Source organism: Alligator mississippiensis, chromosome 7 (assembly GCF_030867095.1).
Source record: "Alligator mississippiensis isolate rAllMis1 chromosome 7, rAllMis1, whole genome shotgun sequence".
In the NCBI taxonomy this organism is placed as follows: domain Eukaryota; kingdom Metazoa; phylum Chordata; order Crocodylia; family Alligatoridae; genus Alligator; species Alligator mississippiensis.
The window spans coordinates 66,379,185-66,397,323 of record NC_081830.1 but is presented as its reverse complement, the minus strand read 5'-3'; the positions used below and the strand labels follow the sequence as shown (position 1 = coordinate 66,397,323).

The 18,139-nt window shown below is 40.6% G+C and overlaps 1 protein-coding gene across 11 annotated transcripts in view; it reads left to right on the top strand.

The window, feature by feature from the left end:
* Nucleotides 1-18,139, top strand: part of VEPH1 (ventricular zone expressed PH domain containing 1) — a 182,921-nt gene that overhangs the window by 84,923 nt on the left and 79,859 nt on the right. For all 11 annotated transcript variants that reach the window (XM_019491675.2, XM_019491674.2, XM_019491676.2 and 8 more), the window contains 2 exons: nucleotides 3,438-3,647; nucleotides 5,784-6,178. In XM_019491675.2, the coding sequence (XP_019347220.1) occupies nucleotides 3,438-3,647; nucleotides 5,784-6,178 (605 nt within the window). The remainder of the gene's footprint in view (nucleotides 1-3,437; nucleotides 3,648-5,783; nucleotides 6,179-18,139) is intronic.

Genomic DNA, 18,139 nt, shown 5'->3' with positions numbered 1-18,139 from the left:
CCCAGGGCAGGGGGTCAGACTCAATGATCTATTGAGGTCCTTTCAGACCCTAACAACAATGAAACTATGAAACTTAAACTTTCCTTACTGCAACTTGAGACCATGTCTCCTTTTTCTGTTATCTGCCACCACTAAGGACAGTCTAGCTGCATCTTATTCTACCCTTCAGGTAGTTGAAGGCTGTTATTTAATCCCCCCTCAGTCTTCTCTTCTCCAGACTAAATAAGTCAAGTTCCCTCAACTTCTCCTCAGAAGTTCTTTTCAGTCCCCAGTCTAACCATTTTCATCGCTCTCCATTGGACTCTTTCCAATTTGTCCACCCTCTGTAGTGGGGCCCCCAAAACTGGACACAGTACTCTGGATGTGACCTCATTAGTGCTGACTAGAGGGGAATAATCACTTCCTTCAATCTGCTGGCAACACTCCTGCTAATGCAGTCCAGTATGGTGTTAACCTTTGCAATGAGGGCACACTGTTGACTCATATTGTACACTGTAACCATCAGGTCCTTTTCTGAAGAGCTGCTGCTTAGCCAATCAATTCAGAGTCTGTACTGGTGTATGGGATCATTCTCTCCTAAGTGTAGGAATTTGCACTTGCCCTTATTGAACTTAATGGGATTCCTTTTGGTCCAATCCTCCAACTTGTTGAGGTCTCTGAATCCTAGCCTTAACCTTCAGCAATAATATCTACTATTACCCCCAGCTTGTTGTCATTTGCAAAGTTGCTGAGGATGCATGCCATCTCATCTTTTAGATCGTTGATGAAGATATTGAACAAAACCAGCCCTAGGACCAACTCCTGGGGCACTCCACTTGATACCAGCTGCCAACTAGACATAGAGCCATTGATTACTACCCTTTGAGCCTGACAATACAGCCAGTTTTTTATATACCTTACAGTCCATTCATCCAACCTGTACTTCCTTATCTTGCTTGTGAGAACGTTGTGGGAGACCATATCAAAAGCCTTGCTAAAGTCAAGGTATATCACATCCACTGCTCTTACCGCATCCACAGAGCCGCTCACCTCATCAGAGAAGGCAGTCCGGTTGGTCAAGCATGATTTGTCCTTGGTGAATCCATGCTGACTATTCCTAATCACCTCCGGTTCCTCCAGGTTCTTAGAAATGGATTCCTTTAGGACCTGCTCCATGATTTTTCCAGGGATTAAGGTGAGGCTGACCAGTCTGTAGTTCCCTGGATCCTCCTTTTTCCATTTTTTAAAGATGGGCTCTATATTTGCCTTTTCCCAATCATCCAGGACCTTTCCAGATCTCCATTAGTTTTCAGAGATAATGGAGCTTGGCTCTATAATCATATCGGCCAACTTCCTCAGCACGTTTGGGTGCATCACATCCAGCCCATGGACTTGTATACTTCTTTTGCCAAGGTAAGATGCTTCCCTCCTCCACAAACTGTGTTGCCAAGGGCAGTAGTCTGGAAGCTAACCTGAGGTAAAGCCTGAGGTAAAAAAGGCATTGAATACTTCTGCCTTTTCTGCATCATCTGTCACTAGATTGAGCCTTGTCACCCAAACATTTAGGGACCCACACTTTCTCTGATCTTCCTCCTGTTGCTGACATACTTGTAGAAACCCTTCTTGTTATCTTTCATGTCCCTTGTGCAACTCCAATTGCACTTTGGTCTTCCCAATTTCATCCCAGCATGCCGGAGCACTACTCTTATACTCCTCCCTAGTCATTTGTTCAAGTTTCCACTTCTTACAAGCTTTCTTTTTAGTGCTTTAGGTCACTGAAGAGCTTTCTGCTAAGCCATGCTGGTCTTCTGCCATACTTATTAGTCTTCCTGAACATCACATTGCTTAGTACCGGTGTCCTTAATAGAATCATAGAAAATGGGGGTTGAAAGGGACCTCAGGAGATCATCTAGTCCAACCCCCTGCTCAAAGCAGGACCATCCCCAACTAGATCATCCCAGCCGAAGCTTTGTCTAGCCAAATTTTGAAAACTCCCAAGGATGGAACTTCCACCACCTCTCTGGGTAACCTGTCCCAGTGTTTTACTACCCTCCTAGGTGAGAAAATTCTTCCTAATATCTAACCTAAGCTTCCCTTGCTGCAACTTGAGACCATTGCTCCTTGTTCTGTCATCTACCAACACTGAGAACAGTCTAGCTCCATCCTCTTTTGAACCCCCCTTCAGGTAATTGAAGGCTGCTATTAAATCCCCTCTCATGAAGTAGTCATTCTGAACATAGGTCCTACTACAGATAGAGGGACTCTGGACAGCCAGCATCTTTGACAATTAGGGTTAGTAGTTGAGGAGCCTAAACATGGATTATGGGGCTTGAATCTCAAGCTTGAAAAACTGGTGTAAACAATAAGACCTTATGCCAGGATCTCAGTTGATTCATGCATATCATCCCTGCAACTCCTGGAAAAGCTCTGGGAGAGCATATAGTCTCTCCATGGTTGCTATACTAGCCCATGAGCTTGAATAACAGCTGCGGGTCCTTTGTGCCTCTCATTAATATGAGTTGTAGACACTGAATTAATTCTAACTTTGATCCATAACTCATCTCCAAAGAGTACCATCCATGCCAGGCATTTTAGGCTGATGCATATCATTCTACTTTCAGCAATACCTATGGGAATCCATTGAAATCAACTGAAGAGAGAGTTTGTCACTAGCAGTGTAACTGTAATCATTGGGATAATCATTTTCACCAATGATATGAACTCTATGATGTTTCACTTGTGTGCCTGGGAGAGAATCATATTCTGTTATTTTTTAAGCTTCTCTTTAACTTGTGTTTTAAAACCTAGTTGCCTGAGATTTCCACTTTTAAAATCTGAAAGTTGTAAGTATAGTGCAAACTTCAAACCATTCTGAACTGTTATGTCAAATCTGAGTTGCATAAACTTCTGAATAAGCCCATTTTAAGAATTCTTAGTTATCTCCTCTAATTTTCCCTGAGCCTATTTCTTCTCAAGTGCTGAGTTTTGAAAGTTTTTTTTTCAAATTCAGAGTACAGTTATTCAGGAGAAAGTGCACATACTTTCATGCAATTTATAAAATCATAAACTTTCATGTGTTCCACTGTTAGTTCTATTGCTGCTTTATAGGTATTGTACTGTACTGTAATACATGTCTGCTTAGAAGGCTTTTAAGACTGGTCTAAGTTTAACTGAGAAAGTTGTACATATCAATTGGAAGAGTTGTTTTACCTTTGCAGATATATCACATGCTACTTCTAAACCATTGTTTCGGTAGATGTTCAAGATCCTTTTGACTTACTGGTAGATACTGAGTTAAAACCTGCTTCTGAAAATGATTAATTAAGCGATAAGAAAATCTTTACTGAAACATAATGTTTTACCAGATGTGTTATGTGGTTCAAAGTAAGAGAATCTGTGTCAGTGTCACTGTAGGCAAAGCATGACAACCTTCAAAACCCTGCTTTTTGCTTCTTTAGGATAGAAAATTATGCTGATACAGAATCTTCTGTTCAACTGGATGATTTAAAACCTGTTATGAATGGAAATGAAGAGAATGAAAAGCTTCAAGTTAAAATACAGGCTTTTGAAGAAAAAATAAGTATCGACAATAATACTCCTGGCTCTGTGCGCAGATACAGTGTTGGCCAGTTTTCTAAAGAAGAAAGGAAGGAAATGCGATTTAATAGGTATGGTTCTATAGAATACATGATTGGTTTTCATGAATATGTTTTACAGTGAAGCTTTATTCAATCATTAGGAGAAAAGGTCCAGTTGTATAATACCAGAGAGCACTGTGAATCTAAATCTAGCCTGGTCCTATGTCAGTAAGCCTTAAAGTAGGATAAGAGGTTTTGGATTATTTATTCAGTCTGTTTTGTGCCCTGGCAGAGAAGCTGGAGGAAAATGTTTGTGTATAGAACAGGCTAGAAATGAGGATTCAGAGAGCTCTTTTGGATGTTACTAGTAAAAACTCTGATATTGGTTTATTGCTGTGTCAAGCTAAACTTGACTCTAACTAGATTTATGGTGGGACAAGGACCAGTTCAAACAAGTTGCAGCTACAAAGTGGCCCCAGCAACTCTACTAGAAGTTTTATTTTTCACGTTCAAGTACTGCATGGGTGGAATAGGATATTTTATACTGACTTAGTGTTCTGTGGCCAAAACTTGAGCCACTGAAGAATTGAAACATTTCTTCCCACAATGTTCCCTTTCCCCCCTGGTTTTCTTTAAACACACATAGACCATTTCAGTTTCCTATTCTCATTCCTCCTGTTTCTCAGCACTGGTGAGGCTTCATCTGCAGTACTGTGTCTAGTTTTGGCCTCACACTTCAAGAAGGATGTGGAAGTTTGGAAAGAGTCCAGTGGAGAGCAACAGCAAAGATTAGAGTCCTCAGAACTATGACTTACGAGGAAAGGCTAAAAAAACCTAGCATTATTGAACCTGAGGAAGAGAATACTAAGAAGGGATTGATAAGTCACCCAGATACCTGAAGGGCAATTATAGAGAGGATGGAGATGGGCTTTTCTCCATGACAGTAGGAGACAGGACTAGAAGCAGTGTCTTCAAGGTTCAGAAGCACAGATTTAGGTTAGAAATTAGGAGGAACTTTCTGACTATGAGGGTAGTCAATCTTTGGAACAAGATATCCAGAGAAATAGTGGAATATCCATCCTTGGAAGTTTTCAAGACCAGATTGGACAGACATTTGGTTGGGATGGTCTAGTCATGCTTTGAGCAGCCTTGGCCAAGAGACTGCACTAGACCAACTCATGAGGTCCATTCCAGCCCTATTTTCCTATGATCTAACTCCCTTTGAGAGAGTAAAGTTCCTCAGGTAGTGGGCATGGTAGGCAACAAGTGGTGAGGAAGGTGTCTTTTGAGGGGCTAATACTTTTTTGCTTTGCATCTTAGGTAGTCATTTGGGTATGTGCAAAATGAGAATGAAATACACCCAGATTAGAGTTCCCCATTCACCATGTTACAAACAGTATACAAAGGTGTAAATGGCTACACAAAGTGCAAGGGGGTGGAGAATCAGGTCTTAAATCTTCGATCTTGCAGTTGCAGGAGGCACAACAAAAGGACTTTGAGAGGGGATCTGGGTTTGGTTGAACCATTGCTGGATGGGGTTATTTTAAGACATAACTGATGGACTATGAAATTTGGTTGCTTATACATGTGCTCTGATATGTTCTAATTAGAGCACATCAGAGCAGTCTTGATTAATCGAGTCTGCTCTGTGCTCTAATTAGAATGCTTTATCATCACTGCAGTGTCAAGTGTATAAGCCCATGTGGGTTTAAAAATGGCTGCTGGGGTGTTTTAACTAAAGCTTGTCAAATGAGCTTTAGTTAAAGTGTCCCACAGACATTTTTAAATGCACAGGGGCTTAATACACATGATGCTGTGGTGTTTTAATTAGAGCAGCTATCCAGGAACAGGCACCCTCAGATGTTAATTTAGTCCAGAATAGATATGGTACTACAGGCTCTACTATACATGTGTTGTGGTATATGCATTTGTGATATACATGGGCATTGTTTAGTTGGCTTCACTTGCTAACTTCAGCTGTGACTTGATTTGAGTTCTGAGTATATGCTCCTAAAAGGCAATAAAGTTATTTGTAGTTGTATTTGCCCCCCAGCTGGATTTGTAGGCCCACATTCTGCACTCTCTCTTAGCCTGAAGCAGATACACATATGTATTGGAGAGCAGAATAATTTAATCAAAGGACCTTTTGATATGATTGTTCAACATGTTGCAGTTCACCTTGCCTCTGTCCCAACCTGTGTGTTTTTTCCTTCATTTGCAATGCAGGTCCAAAAGTCTAGCTTTGCATGCTATCCGCACAAAGGTGACAAATTCTGACAGTGGACAAGATATAGAGAATGGAGACATGACATCTGGCATCTCATTCACTGAAATCTATCTGAACCAAGAAAATGACAAGTCACCTTTTAGTATAGACACTGAAGAAGCACAGACAGACAATTCTTTCATTTTGCATCCAAATATCAAATACCCAGAATCAGAAAATTTACCAGAATCTCTTAAAGAAACTAGCCATGAAAGAAGTACAGAGACGGTAAAAAATTCTGAGGAATACCAGGATAAGCTCTATATGCATTTAAAGGAAAATCTTAGTAAAGTGAAGGCATATCTTGTGGAGATTGGGAAGAAAATTCCTATCCCAGATCAATGTGTTATTGAAGGTAAGAGGCCTGAACCTTTCAAATGATGGGATCCTTAAAAGAACAAGTTAAAAAAATATGTCAGTGAACATGCAGACTGTCAGCCAAGGTCCTCTTGGCATCAGCTTTTATATGGGTTGATACATATCTTACAAAACAGTGTCATTACAAACTACAGCATTTTGAATTCTTAATAGCTCTGAATTGTTCCCTTCAGCAGTCCACCACATCCTGCCCCACGTTCATAGTTTTTGCACGCTCCATCCTCATTCTGAAGTGAAAGGATCTGTGAATGTGATGATCGCTGCCCTCTGGCAGAAACCAGGCAGGGGATCAAACCATGGTCCCCTAGAACAAAATGCACACACTGCTACCATTTGATATAATGAGCTAGAAGACTATGCATAGGGCCTGTAACAACTCATGTTGTCTATGCTGACAACAGAGAGACTCATTCATTCATGGTCACACAACAGATGCTGGAGATGGTTCAGAAAGTCTAATTCTCCTTTCTTATTCATAAAAACTGATGAAATCTGTGGAATTATATGAAGCAAACCAAAAAATCAGAACCAGAATCACAAGATCAGTGTGTTCCACAGTGCTACCTCCTGATTCAATGAATGACTCCCAGTGACTTCACTGAGCTTACTTGGCACCCTAATTATCTTTTCCTCATGCTGTATCATGATTCCTGGCATCTTCATTTTATGTCAATACCTATTTATTTGCAAATACTTGACAATGCTGTCCTGTGAGGTTGCTGTGGAGGCCCTCAGCATACAGCAGCACTGGCCTCACTCTAATACTCCTTTGCAAGTTTAAATTTTTAAAAGCCAGATTCTAAACCATTTACTCTCACTGGGCGCATCTACACATGCACCCCACTGCACAGTTGGTAGTGCCCAATCATTTAGTACTTGCTTTAACACTTGCCTTAGCAAGTACTACATAATTATGCAGTACCAGTACTGGTACTGCACAGTCCTGGCAGCACAAGGGTCATTTCTAAACCTGCACAGTAGCAATGAGCTACTGTGCAGTAGCTCATTACTACTGTGCAGTAGCGTTGTCATCACAGTTAGCGCCCACCGATGCTACATTGCCATAACAACAAACTACGTCACTGAAGCTCATCACTACAGTGACGCAGAATCTCATGTAGACATGCCCTCTGATGAGTAATTACTTATATGGCTACTGTCACTGATTTCCAAGGAATCTGTAACAGCCTGCCAAACTGATTTCAGTGGGAGTATGCCTACCTCGAATTACTTCTTGTATTTCATAATTTGTCCCTCTGTGATTAAGAAGCTCATGCTGAGTCTAGAAAACAGCTGAATTTGTGACTTGAATAAGTAATTCTAATAATCTGATCACTTAAATATTGTGCCATAGCAAGATATGAAAAGGGCCTTTCCTGTTGACAGTTGTCCTTTTGGAACAGGGATGTCCAATCCCCGGCTTGCAAGCCAGATCCAGCCTGCAGAGACATGTCACGTAGCCTGCAGGTCTCTTCAAAGGTCCAGAAATTTGACAGCAGGGGAGTTAATTGCCATTTGCCTGCTGCCAAATTTCCAGACCCTTGGGAATCCCTGTAGATTAGATAATGCAGCTCTTCATATCAGATCATGCCAGTGCAGGGCTGGATCCAGGTGATCGAGCAGCAGGAGGCCAATATGGGATTGGGCCAGTGTGTGGCTAGATCCAGGTGTGCAGGATGAGGTCCATGGAATGGCCCTGTATGCCAACCCTGCACAGTATCTGGCCCACAGACCAACCCCGTGCCACTCATCTGGCCTGCAGGAGCAGAAGGTTGGGCACCATTGCTCTAGTATTTTTTAGCTGTTAATTCATTTAGTGGCTACAGAGTTGAAAAGTAATTTTCACCTGCAAAAGATATGTTTGCATAGTTTGTTTTTGCAGACATTGGAGGAAAATGTCTCAAAGGTCAGCTTTTCTGTTGGTCCTCTTGTTGTCAAAGATGTTGGTATGTCTCGTTGCTTCAGTAAATTGCACTGGGGTTTGAGAATTAATACATACTGGTGGGTTTGCCTGAAAAATTGAATGAGTCTCTCCTTTTCAATATAGCAAATATTTTTAAATGTATTGTTCAATGCCATCTTAGTGCCAAGAAACAGAAATTCCTATTATGATGATATTCTAAGCATGTGATTTTTTTTTTAGAATTCATTCAAACTCTTGTAATTTCCTGGAAAATCCTCAGCCAGCATTCTTGAGGAAATTCCTTGAGGGGAAGACATGTGTGTAGAGTAGAAGATTTATATGACTCAGTCTAAAAACATTCACAGAAATGCATTCATACTCATTACCCTGAGGATGGTTTGTTCATAGTTCAGATATTGCATAAACCACACAATCACAAAGCTGGCAGTTATTTGACCGATATGCTTTCTGAATGTAAAACTGGAATTTGTTTAAATGTATATTTTATACCTTATTAAGCTGTTTATAAAACATTCTGATTCATTTAAAATACAGCTAGTTAATGTTACATTGGCTTATTAAGTCTTTGCTGAATGTACCCTGAAATCAATAGTGAGATGTCATAAGATACACACAGGCATTATGTTTAGGTTGACCTAACTAGGGATAAATGCCCATCTGTGTAGGCATTCAGAGAGGTTAAATAAGACAAAAAAATACTATGCCTGATAGGTTAACCTGATCTATTGAATGCCTGTTTTTGGAGAGAAGCCCTGGGTCTGGGAAAGCCCAGCCCCAGCTCCAGGGCTGTGCTCTTTTTATGCCTTCCCCTCTCCCTGCCCCTCACTCCTCACCTCCCACCCCGACAGGGATATTTTTAGCTCCTTGATCCCCTCACACCCAGACGGAAAACCCTGCCATAGACCTGCCAACCCCACCCTGTGCCACCCCACCAGCCCTTCCCAATCCCTCTCTCCCCTCACCCTGAGTTACTTACTCCAATTTCTTGTGTAAGCTGCATGAACATAGACCTGGTGCAGTGAAAGTCTGATGCACCCATAGTTGTCACTGCAAAGGCATTCATGGTTTGGTTATGTGGGAAGCGGAAAGAGTAGGAAGGAGAGGAGAGGAAGGGAAAAGTTGTTGGGGGAAGAAGTAGGAAATACCTCATTTGATAGAATAAGAAGCAGCCATGACAGCAGGTGCTCATAAGACTAAAGGACATGTACTGAACTTCAGCAATTGGAGTTGGTCCAGCATGCCTCTATTCCTGTATGTCCCTGTAGGTCCCTTACTACATTTACCACAAACTGAACCTGACCCCTCCCTAGCCCTAATCTGGGTTTTCCCAGACATGTCCTCTTGTTGGGTCCTTCCATCTCTGTCCAGGCGGTTTTTAAAAATATCAACAAATGTCTGGGATTTTGTTCTGCTCAGCATCAAAGTTTTTCCCGGCACTTCTGGGCCTAACCTAGCAAGAAACTGCTTGGGGCTGGGGGGAATGCGGGTAGAACGATTGGAGGTAGGGGGCTTCATGTGCATCTGCACGTGCACACACACGTGGCCAGCATGCAGCCAGGCAGGGTGATGAGATCAGTCCCAGCTCCATGTAGGTAAGTCTATGGGGAGCAGGGGTTGGAGGGCTAGGGCTTGGGGATGGTCAGGGGGCTGCATGTGTGGGGTGAGAGCAGGGATGTGTGGAGGGGGTGTGGGTGTGTGAGGGGGGCGGGTATGTGCTGGTGCTGGGAGAAGCTGTACAGACACTGGGACTGCAGCAGGGCAGAGGAGGTGGGGGGGGGGGGGGCACCTGTCCCTCAAGTGGGGGAAGGGAGTGGGGTGGTGGGGAAGGGCCATCAGGGACAGCAGGGAGTTGCAGGGCCTGGCAGGCAGCACTGAAACCAGTGTCCTTGCTCTTGCTTGCAGCGGCGGGGCAGCTGGGAGATGAGGCAGGGCTGGGAGGAACAGGGGGCTGTTGGACAGGAGTAAGGGGCACTGGCAGGGCTGAAAGTGCTGTGGCTTGAGAGTCAGGGGCGGGTCAGGGCACTGGCATATCACTGCTCTCCCCAACAATCATGTGCCCCCCCCAGGTGTCCTCCTTTTGATAATGGAAATATGGTAACCCTATCTAATTCATCACTTCTCTGACAGCAGACCAGGTTTCCTGAAGATTTAGAAGCAAATTTTCTTGTCTGCAGTTCTGAATATTAATGTCAATAGCCTTGTTGACCATGGCTACTTGAGATATGTGCATATAATTGGCTTGCCTCTGGTGCTGCCCCAGGTGTTCTACAGGTTCAAAAAAGCTTTACTTCAATTTTCATTTCCCCTGACTTTTCCCTTAGTTTTTAATCTGTATCTGAGTCCTAAATCACTTAGATACATCTATAAGCTTTACAGATATGAGCTTTTTCTGGTTGTTTATTCATTTATCTTTTATTTATTTATAATCAATTTCAAAAAAGTATCGGGCAGATTCATGGATGACAGGTCTACTGATAACTATTAAATGGAACAGTCAGGGATATATCCTCTGACATCTCTAAGCCAATGATGGTTGATGGCAGGGAGGATGTTACAGGGGATGGATTAGACCAGTGATTCTCAACCTTTTTTAGACTCAAGGTACCCCTCATTAGATTCAAGGCTCCTCTCAGAAAATAGTAGCTCTTAGCTTTCACGTGTTTCTTGACTACAGAAAAATAATAAAGCAATTCTTCTGTTTCAAAGAAGTCAGAAAGACCACAACAGGTCAGCATGTTTTGGCACCATGGATTCCTACTGTGAATCATGAGTATGTTTCCACACCTAACAGTGTTATTTTACACAGCATGCTGTGGCACCTTTAAAAGGGTCTTTTGACACCTTGGTTGAGTAGCACTGCATTAGACCATTAATCACAGGTCTTATGTTCTTTAATGTGAGTTGCACAAATGAATCCAAGTATCAAATTATATCATAGTAGTTAAGAAGTTTAAGCATTTAGAAAAAAAGTATGTTTTCCAACCCTTAGAAGCACCTGAAAATGGAGATCATCACTCCTCTGAATCATGTCTCCTGTAGTGAGTTTGAGGGGAACCTGTTCTTTCCATGCATGTGAAACGGGGAATAACTCCATTAAAGTTAGTGGAGTAAGATTAACCAAAACCTCGGGTAAGAGAGTGTGGCCTGTGTTCCATTCTTACGCTGCTCTCCCTAGCAAAGATGTTGGTAGTGACTGATCATATTCTAGGATTGTTGTCTTCCCTATAGTATCCAGGCATGAATAAATTGATATATGTACCTACAATTGAATAAATACAGGTATATACATAAGGGATTCCTTTGCTCTGTAGTACTATATTTTTTCTAGTTTGGTTCATAGGTTTTTCAGAACAGTATTTATACTTTGCATTATGTTTTTTGCAGTCTCCTTATTGATTTATATTCTCATTCAGTAGTATTTTCTCAATCTCTGTGTTTTACAGTATCTCCTTAAACAGTATTTCAAAATCTGTAATACTGTACTTAGATTTCATATTCTTGAAGAGACACTGGTAGCTTAAAAGCTATGGGGTCAGATGCACAAGTGGTTTAGATGATCAGTTTGAAAATATCTGAGGATAATTCCCCATATATTTTTAGAAACACACACTTCCTAAGCCCCACTATTACACTGTATAGGGTGCAGTGCATCTGGGGTATTTGTGCATGGGCAAGTTCAGATTTCACAGCAAATTGTGCTCTATTGATAGTACAATAGGAGAAAGGATGAAACTGCCTGGGTGGCTAGTGTATCTAAGAGGGTCTAAGATGATGGTCAAGTTCCTGCTATGCTGAAAAAATGATTAAGGACAAGATAGTAGAAAGCTGAGCTAAGCACTTCATTTTGATATGGTGACAAAAAAGGATCAGAGGGGAATCATCTGAAACCACAAAAGATATTTGATTTGGGTTTGTTTTAAATTTGGGTTGAGTGTTTGATTTCATTCTTATTGCAATTGAACCGGTCTATGCATGCTTACATTTCTACCATGCCTTAAATTCCTTTTAGACATTTCTGTATATTATATTCATCAGTTCACTCTCTCTTATCCTCTGAATATTTTCCTTTAACATTTTCCCTATACTTGTCATGTGGCTTAGTCTTTTTGAAACTAAGAAAAATAGTTTTCATCAGCTCATATTTCGGCAAATATTTTGTGATGTTATGTCTTACCATAATTTTAAGGAACTTGCTGACCACAAAGGTCAGACTCAAAGATCTATAATTTCCTGGTTACTCCTCTGATCCTTTATTAAGTTTAAATTTATGTTAGTGAAAATTCCTAGCCACCTCAGTTACTTCAGCATCTAGTGATTTAAAACAGAGAATTCATAGTTATAGCTCCAATGTCCTAGTCACAGTTTTCTCACTGACCCTACTGTTTGACCTTTGAAAGGTCACTTACATTCTAAATTTATGTCTTATTTTTCCTGTCTGGGAAAAAAGAGTAATAACAAATTTAGTAAAGCACTCTGAAAATGCTAAAATTGCTGCAGCACTGCAAATTATTATCACTGGGCAGCACGGCCGAGCAGTCCAAACTTATTGAGGACTAGAGCTAACCAACTTAGAGCAGAAACTGTATTGTAAACCTATTTTCCAGGTTGCTTTGTAGCCACTTTATCTGATTCTCTGCATTCTGACTCCCTGTTTATGCCATCACTATTTGCCTTGCTCTACCGTTTTATTTCATAGGCATTGCAGATTAGATCAGGATCCATCAGTCTGTATGCTAACTGACTAGGACTGACTGGTATCAGGTACAATACATTGCAAACCACCTTTTATTCTTTCCTTTCTTTCATTAACTTTGTTGCTTTTAACATCTCCTTGATACATCATTGTAATTTTCTGTTTATAATTTAAAGACAGGCTCCTGTTTTCTTTCTAACTCAACTGCTGTTTTAAATAATTGGCATAATAGTACCACCACTAATACCCACAACCTAATCATTACCAGCAATTTGTATGTCAGGTGACTGCTCGGAAAGAATGCATTTGACAGAGAATGTGTAGAGAGGCTATTTCACAATCTTCAATCTCTGGCCTGAGTTAAATATTTTTTTATGGACAGAGTTTGGGGAGTTCTATGGTATCAAGCCGGTTAATGTGATCATCAAAATCAGTTTGGCAATGCAATGCAATTCAGTGAAAAGTTTGAACACATTAGAACTTTCTGCATGTGCTGTGCCAGTTAGAAGTCATTTCTGATTCTTAGTTGCTCTATAGAATAAAATATAAACAGTACAAGTTTTAGAGTATTTATGACCAAAAAACCCCAAACCAAACCAAAGCAAAACACACACACACACACACACACACACACACACACACACACAAAAGTCAAGTGAAGTGCTCTGGACCTAAGTCTGGTTGTTATTATGCTTTATGCTGTTCTGAGAGATAATGATTACCATGTGACGGAATAGATGGAAAAGATCACTGCTCCCCTGCAGTGTTTGCCTCTGCACCCTTTTGATAAATTTCAGCATGCCATAAGCTTAGCATTGATTTAGAACACATGGGCCTCTGCTAATTCACCATGACCACAAAGTTGCATAGATTCGGAGCAATGTTTCCAGAGATCATCTATGTTTTTGCTATGCCCAAAAATATGAGTTGGCATCTTATTTATGGCTGATTTAAATCCAAAGTTCATTCCTAAAATGGAAGTGCTAATATACAAAGTAGGTTTTGTCATGCATGGATTTTGTCATCAGATGTTGATGGACTCCTCAGCTCTGCAGGATATAGTGACACCAATACACTTGTGTTTGCTGCCTGAGTAGGTGTGCGATAATACTGCAAATACTGCAAATTAGGTGCTCTTTTCTGTTTCATAATGGGAAATTTTAGTTGAAGCATGGAAAATGGATTGCTCCTCCTGATAAATTTCACCTGGCCAAAGACCTATTTTCTGCATGGGCTTATTGCTATCCTGGGAGGGAAACAGCGGTTGACTGCTGGGAGATGGGTTGAATGAATCAGATCAGGTCTCCTTCTTCCTTCTGGCTAGAATATACTGCTTTATAGGCCAGAACAGCTGGTGAGACTGGGGATAGGAAAGAATTCATATCAAGACCAGAGTGGTCAGTGTGCAGAGATAGGGCCTGTGGTGTAAAAGATGAGTCCATCTTTGAGAGGAAGTTGATGTTTTCTAATGTTTCTGATAACTAGTGAAGAGCAGCTAAGGAACTGAGAAAGGTCCTGTTTTCCTTAGGAAGGGTCAGGAAGGAAACTGGTCTGTAAACAAAGGAACAAATACAGGTGTCATGAGTAATAATCTTCCTCAAAGGGAATCCAAATAAATCAACGTGAACAAGGACAGCAGTAACAGCAACAAAGTAGCTGGAGTAGATCTGTGTCTTTGAGTCTCAAGCCCTGTTTTTCTCCATAGTTTCTCTATCTTCACCACTAGTGGGCCCTGCTCTTCTCCACTGACCGTGAGTAGGTCTTCTTTTATTGTGGGTAATCATTACGCACAGAAATTGAAGAAATATAGTTCTACTTCTGTAGGTGAGGCCATGGAACAAGGACATTCTGTTACTGTCTTTCTACAAGGTAGAGCACTGACAGACTTTTCATTGTAGTGGCAACAGGGAGGGGGGTGGTTTGTAAACTAAAATAGATCCATATTCTTTCTAACCTGGTTGCCACTCAGATTTTCTGAACCCTGTTTATTGCACTGAGAGCTGAGTTTGCCATTCTGGATACCATTATAGCAATATTTTATCCAGTGTAATTTCAGATGCATGTATGGGGAGTGAAATTTATCTGCCTGTTTTATGGCACCACATAATAGCCAGCAAGGCTGCAAAGTTGTTAATGCTTGAAACCAAGATGAAGGGTAGGAAGACTGCTTTAAAATATCCTTTTTCCCTTTTTCTTTTTCCATAAATATATTTTATTGCTCCATTCTCATTCTTAATCAAAACAGAAGAAATGAAATAAGCCAAGGAAACTAGGGAAGTAGAAAATGGTTCAAAAATAAGTTTGAGAAACTGTATCGATATTTGAATTTTCTTTTCCAGATTATGGCATTTCTCATTCTTTACTAGGTACCTTCTCATGTAAGTAGTCCCACTAACTTATAAATTAACTTCTGTGATTAAAGTTATGCCCAACTAAGATGCATAACGCCAATATATAACTCTCCCCTGTTGTCTAACTATTCAATAATTAAATTTAAAATTGGTTTCTTGTAAAAAATAAATTGGGAGTATTACTTTGCTAGAAGTGTGAGGCCTTCAAAGATATATAACGGTAATATTCTTGACTGGGTTTTTAAAAGTATGCCTTAACACAGCTTTGATTAACTTTTTTTTAACAGACTGATGTAGGATCAGTCCCACTTAAGTCAACGAAGACCTTTCCTTCTCACTTCAGTGAGAATTAGTTCATGCTCTCCATTTGTACAGTAGATATCTTTTCTTGTTGGCTTGGTGATTCATCAGTTATTTATATTTTTCCACTGACTCTGTAAATATCCCGTGATGCTAAATTATTCCCACACCTCCTTGTTTGAAACAAAAATCATTCTGATATTTCCTTCTGATTTGAAACAAAATTTCAAATTTCAAATTTCAAATTGAAATTTCTGAATTGAAACAATATTTCCTTCTGATTTGAAACAAAATCATTTCCATGTAATATTATTCTTTCCAGAAATAAAATCCATACTCCTTAATGTACTCTCTAATTTATTAATGGATCATTAACATTAATGTGATATAATTGATAGCCACTCTGCTTTTCACTCTACTATACCAAACACCAGTAATATTACATACAGCCAGTCCTTGGATTTACGACATAATTGATTCCTGAAAACTGCGTCTTAAGTTGAAACGTTGTAAATGGGAACCAATTTTCCCGTAGGAAACAATCTTATAAATGGGGATTGGTTCCTGAATCAAGGTCCAATACCCTATTTTCACCAAAAATAACCCAGAATTTTATACTCAGTCAATTATAGATCAATACTATAGCTACATTAATGTATTTATATTGTAAATAGCAATAATATTGACTTGGAAGGATTTTTTTGAGGTGACTTTGCTAGACTTTTTGAAGGGCTCTTGGTTGGACTTTCTGAAGGGTTCTTGGCAGGAGTCTTCTCAGGAGTCTTAGCTGCAGGTTTTTCTGGAGTCTTGTCTGCTTTGTCCAAGGAAGTTTGGACAGATGTTCTCCAGGGAGATGGGTGACACAGTAAACTTGTTCACTGGTGTGGCGTCGTGTCAGATCAAGTGTAGTAAAGTCAAAACTGATGTCAGAAAGTTGAAACAGGGTGTCAATTTATAAACATTGCAAGTGCAAAATGTTGTAAGTTGAGGAACGTTGTAAGTCGAGGACTCCCTTTAAATGGCTATGCTCCTGGCTACACGATTCAGAATTATATGCTTTTCTGTTCTGGCTACACGATTCAGAATTATATGCTTTTCTGTTCTGCAGAGTTAACTAGGCTCTTACTCAGGTATTGCCCTACACCTGACTCCTATCTACACACAGAAACCTCTCAGACAAATGTAGTGATACATGACACTGGAGCTAACTGTCCTATTGATCTCTGCAAATCTGGGCTTAACTCTAAGTGTTTCTAATAACAACCCAACTGGTGACTTACAAACTTTACATTGTGGAGTAAGACTGAACCACTTGAGACTAAATCAGTTTGTTTCTACAATTCTCCCATGTGCCAGTTGTTTCCAACACAGGCAAGTTCCCACACAATTTCTGGGAAAAGAATCATTGAACAGACCAGCTTATGTGATACCAGATGTCGTAATGCCTTTCAGAAGCATAGCAGCAGCCTGGATACAGTCATGGGTTACACAGTGGACATGATGTTGTTACTGCACCGTGCTTTAGTATTTCCTTTTGGAAGTACTAAAGCACGGTGTAGTAACCACTCATACTGTGTGGTGCACATGGCGCATGGTTATTTTTAGCAGCTGCTTCACCATTGTGGCACGCTATAAGGGAGGAGCCTGCTACTATGGCAAAGTACTGTAGCTGCTGGTCATGTGTAGACACCCATGGATGCTATGTCACTGTAGCGCATTGCTATGGCAATGCAGTGTCACATGTAGATGCGCTTAGTATGTTGCAATGTGGCAGCTCAGACCAGGCAAATCTAGCAAATTTCACAGGAGAATGTCAATCTTCTGAGTGAACTCTGCAGTTAAGATATACCTCAAATCATCATGTCTTTTCTTGAGCTCCTCCACCCAGTGGTCTGGGGAGCACAAATCTCTGCATGCCTATCTCATCCTTCAGTCTGCAGAGGTTCCCAAGAACAGCTGAGCTTACAGGAGAACTCTCATTGGCTGTCGACCCTGCTTTCCCACCCGTGAGAAGAGGGAATGGAGCACTGGGGGATGCTGGAAGACCAGATGTTTCAGGAAGTGCTTCAAAAGGAAGTGCTGCAAAAATGTTCCTCATATTGAGAGTCGTCTTTTAAGTGCTTTTACAATAGCTGACACATGTTTTTGGCTATGCATATCTGTACGCTCTATTTGGAATACTTCAAAGGCACATGGAATGCCTCTGATAGCACATCTGTCCCTGGCCAGAGTCCTTAAAGTTGCTCATCTTCACTTTGTATTATTCTGCATTTTCTCAGTGTCAGCTTCTAAGAATCCATTTAGTACAGAGGTGTTTGTAGAGTCACTAATCTAAACCTGAACCTTGGTTTTGGTTGGCACTAAATGAGCTGGAAGTTGATGTAGAGGCTTCTGATTCATATTATATTTCTACTTTTAGAAGCAACAATTACTTTTAAACTACTAAGCTAGTCCTGTTGTCATTTGAAACAGTTTTGCAGAATGAGAGGTAAGATGTAACACTCTCTACCAGGAATTTAGCCATCTTTTTACAGTACCTCATTTTTCCACCCCATGTACAGTTTTGTTGCAGATCCATCTTTGCTATGATTTGGACTTCATTGTCTTAAAGCAAGTTTGAATCAATTCTTAATTACTGGCATTAGGCAATATCTGTTTTGCTAAGTTCTG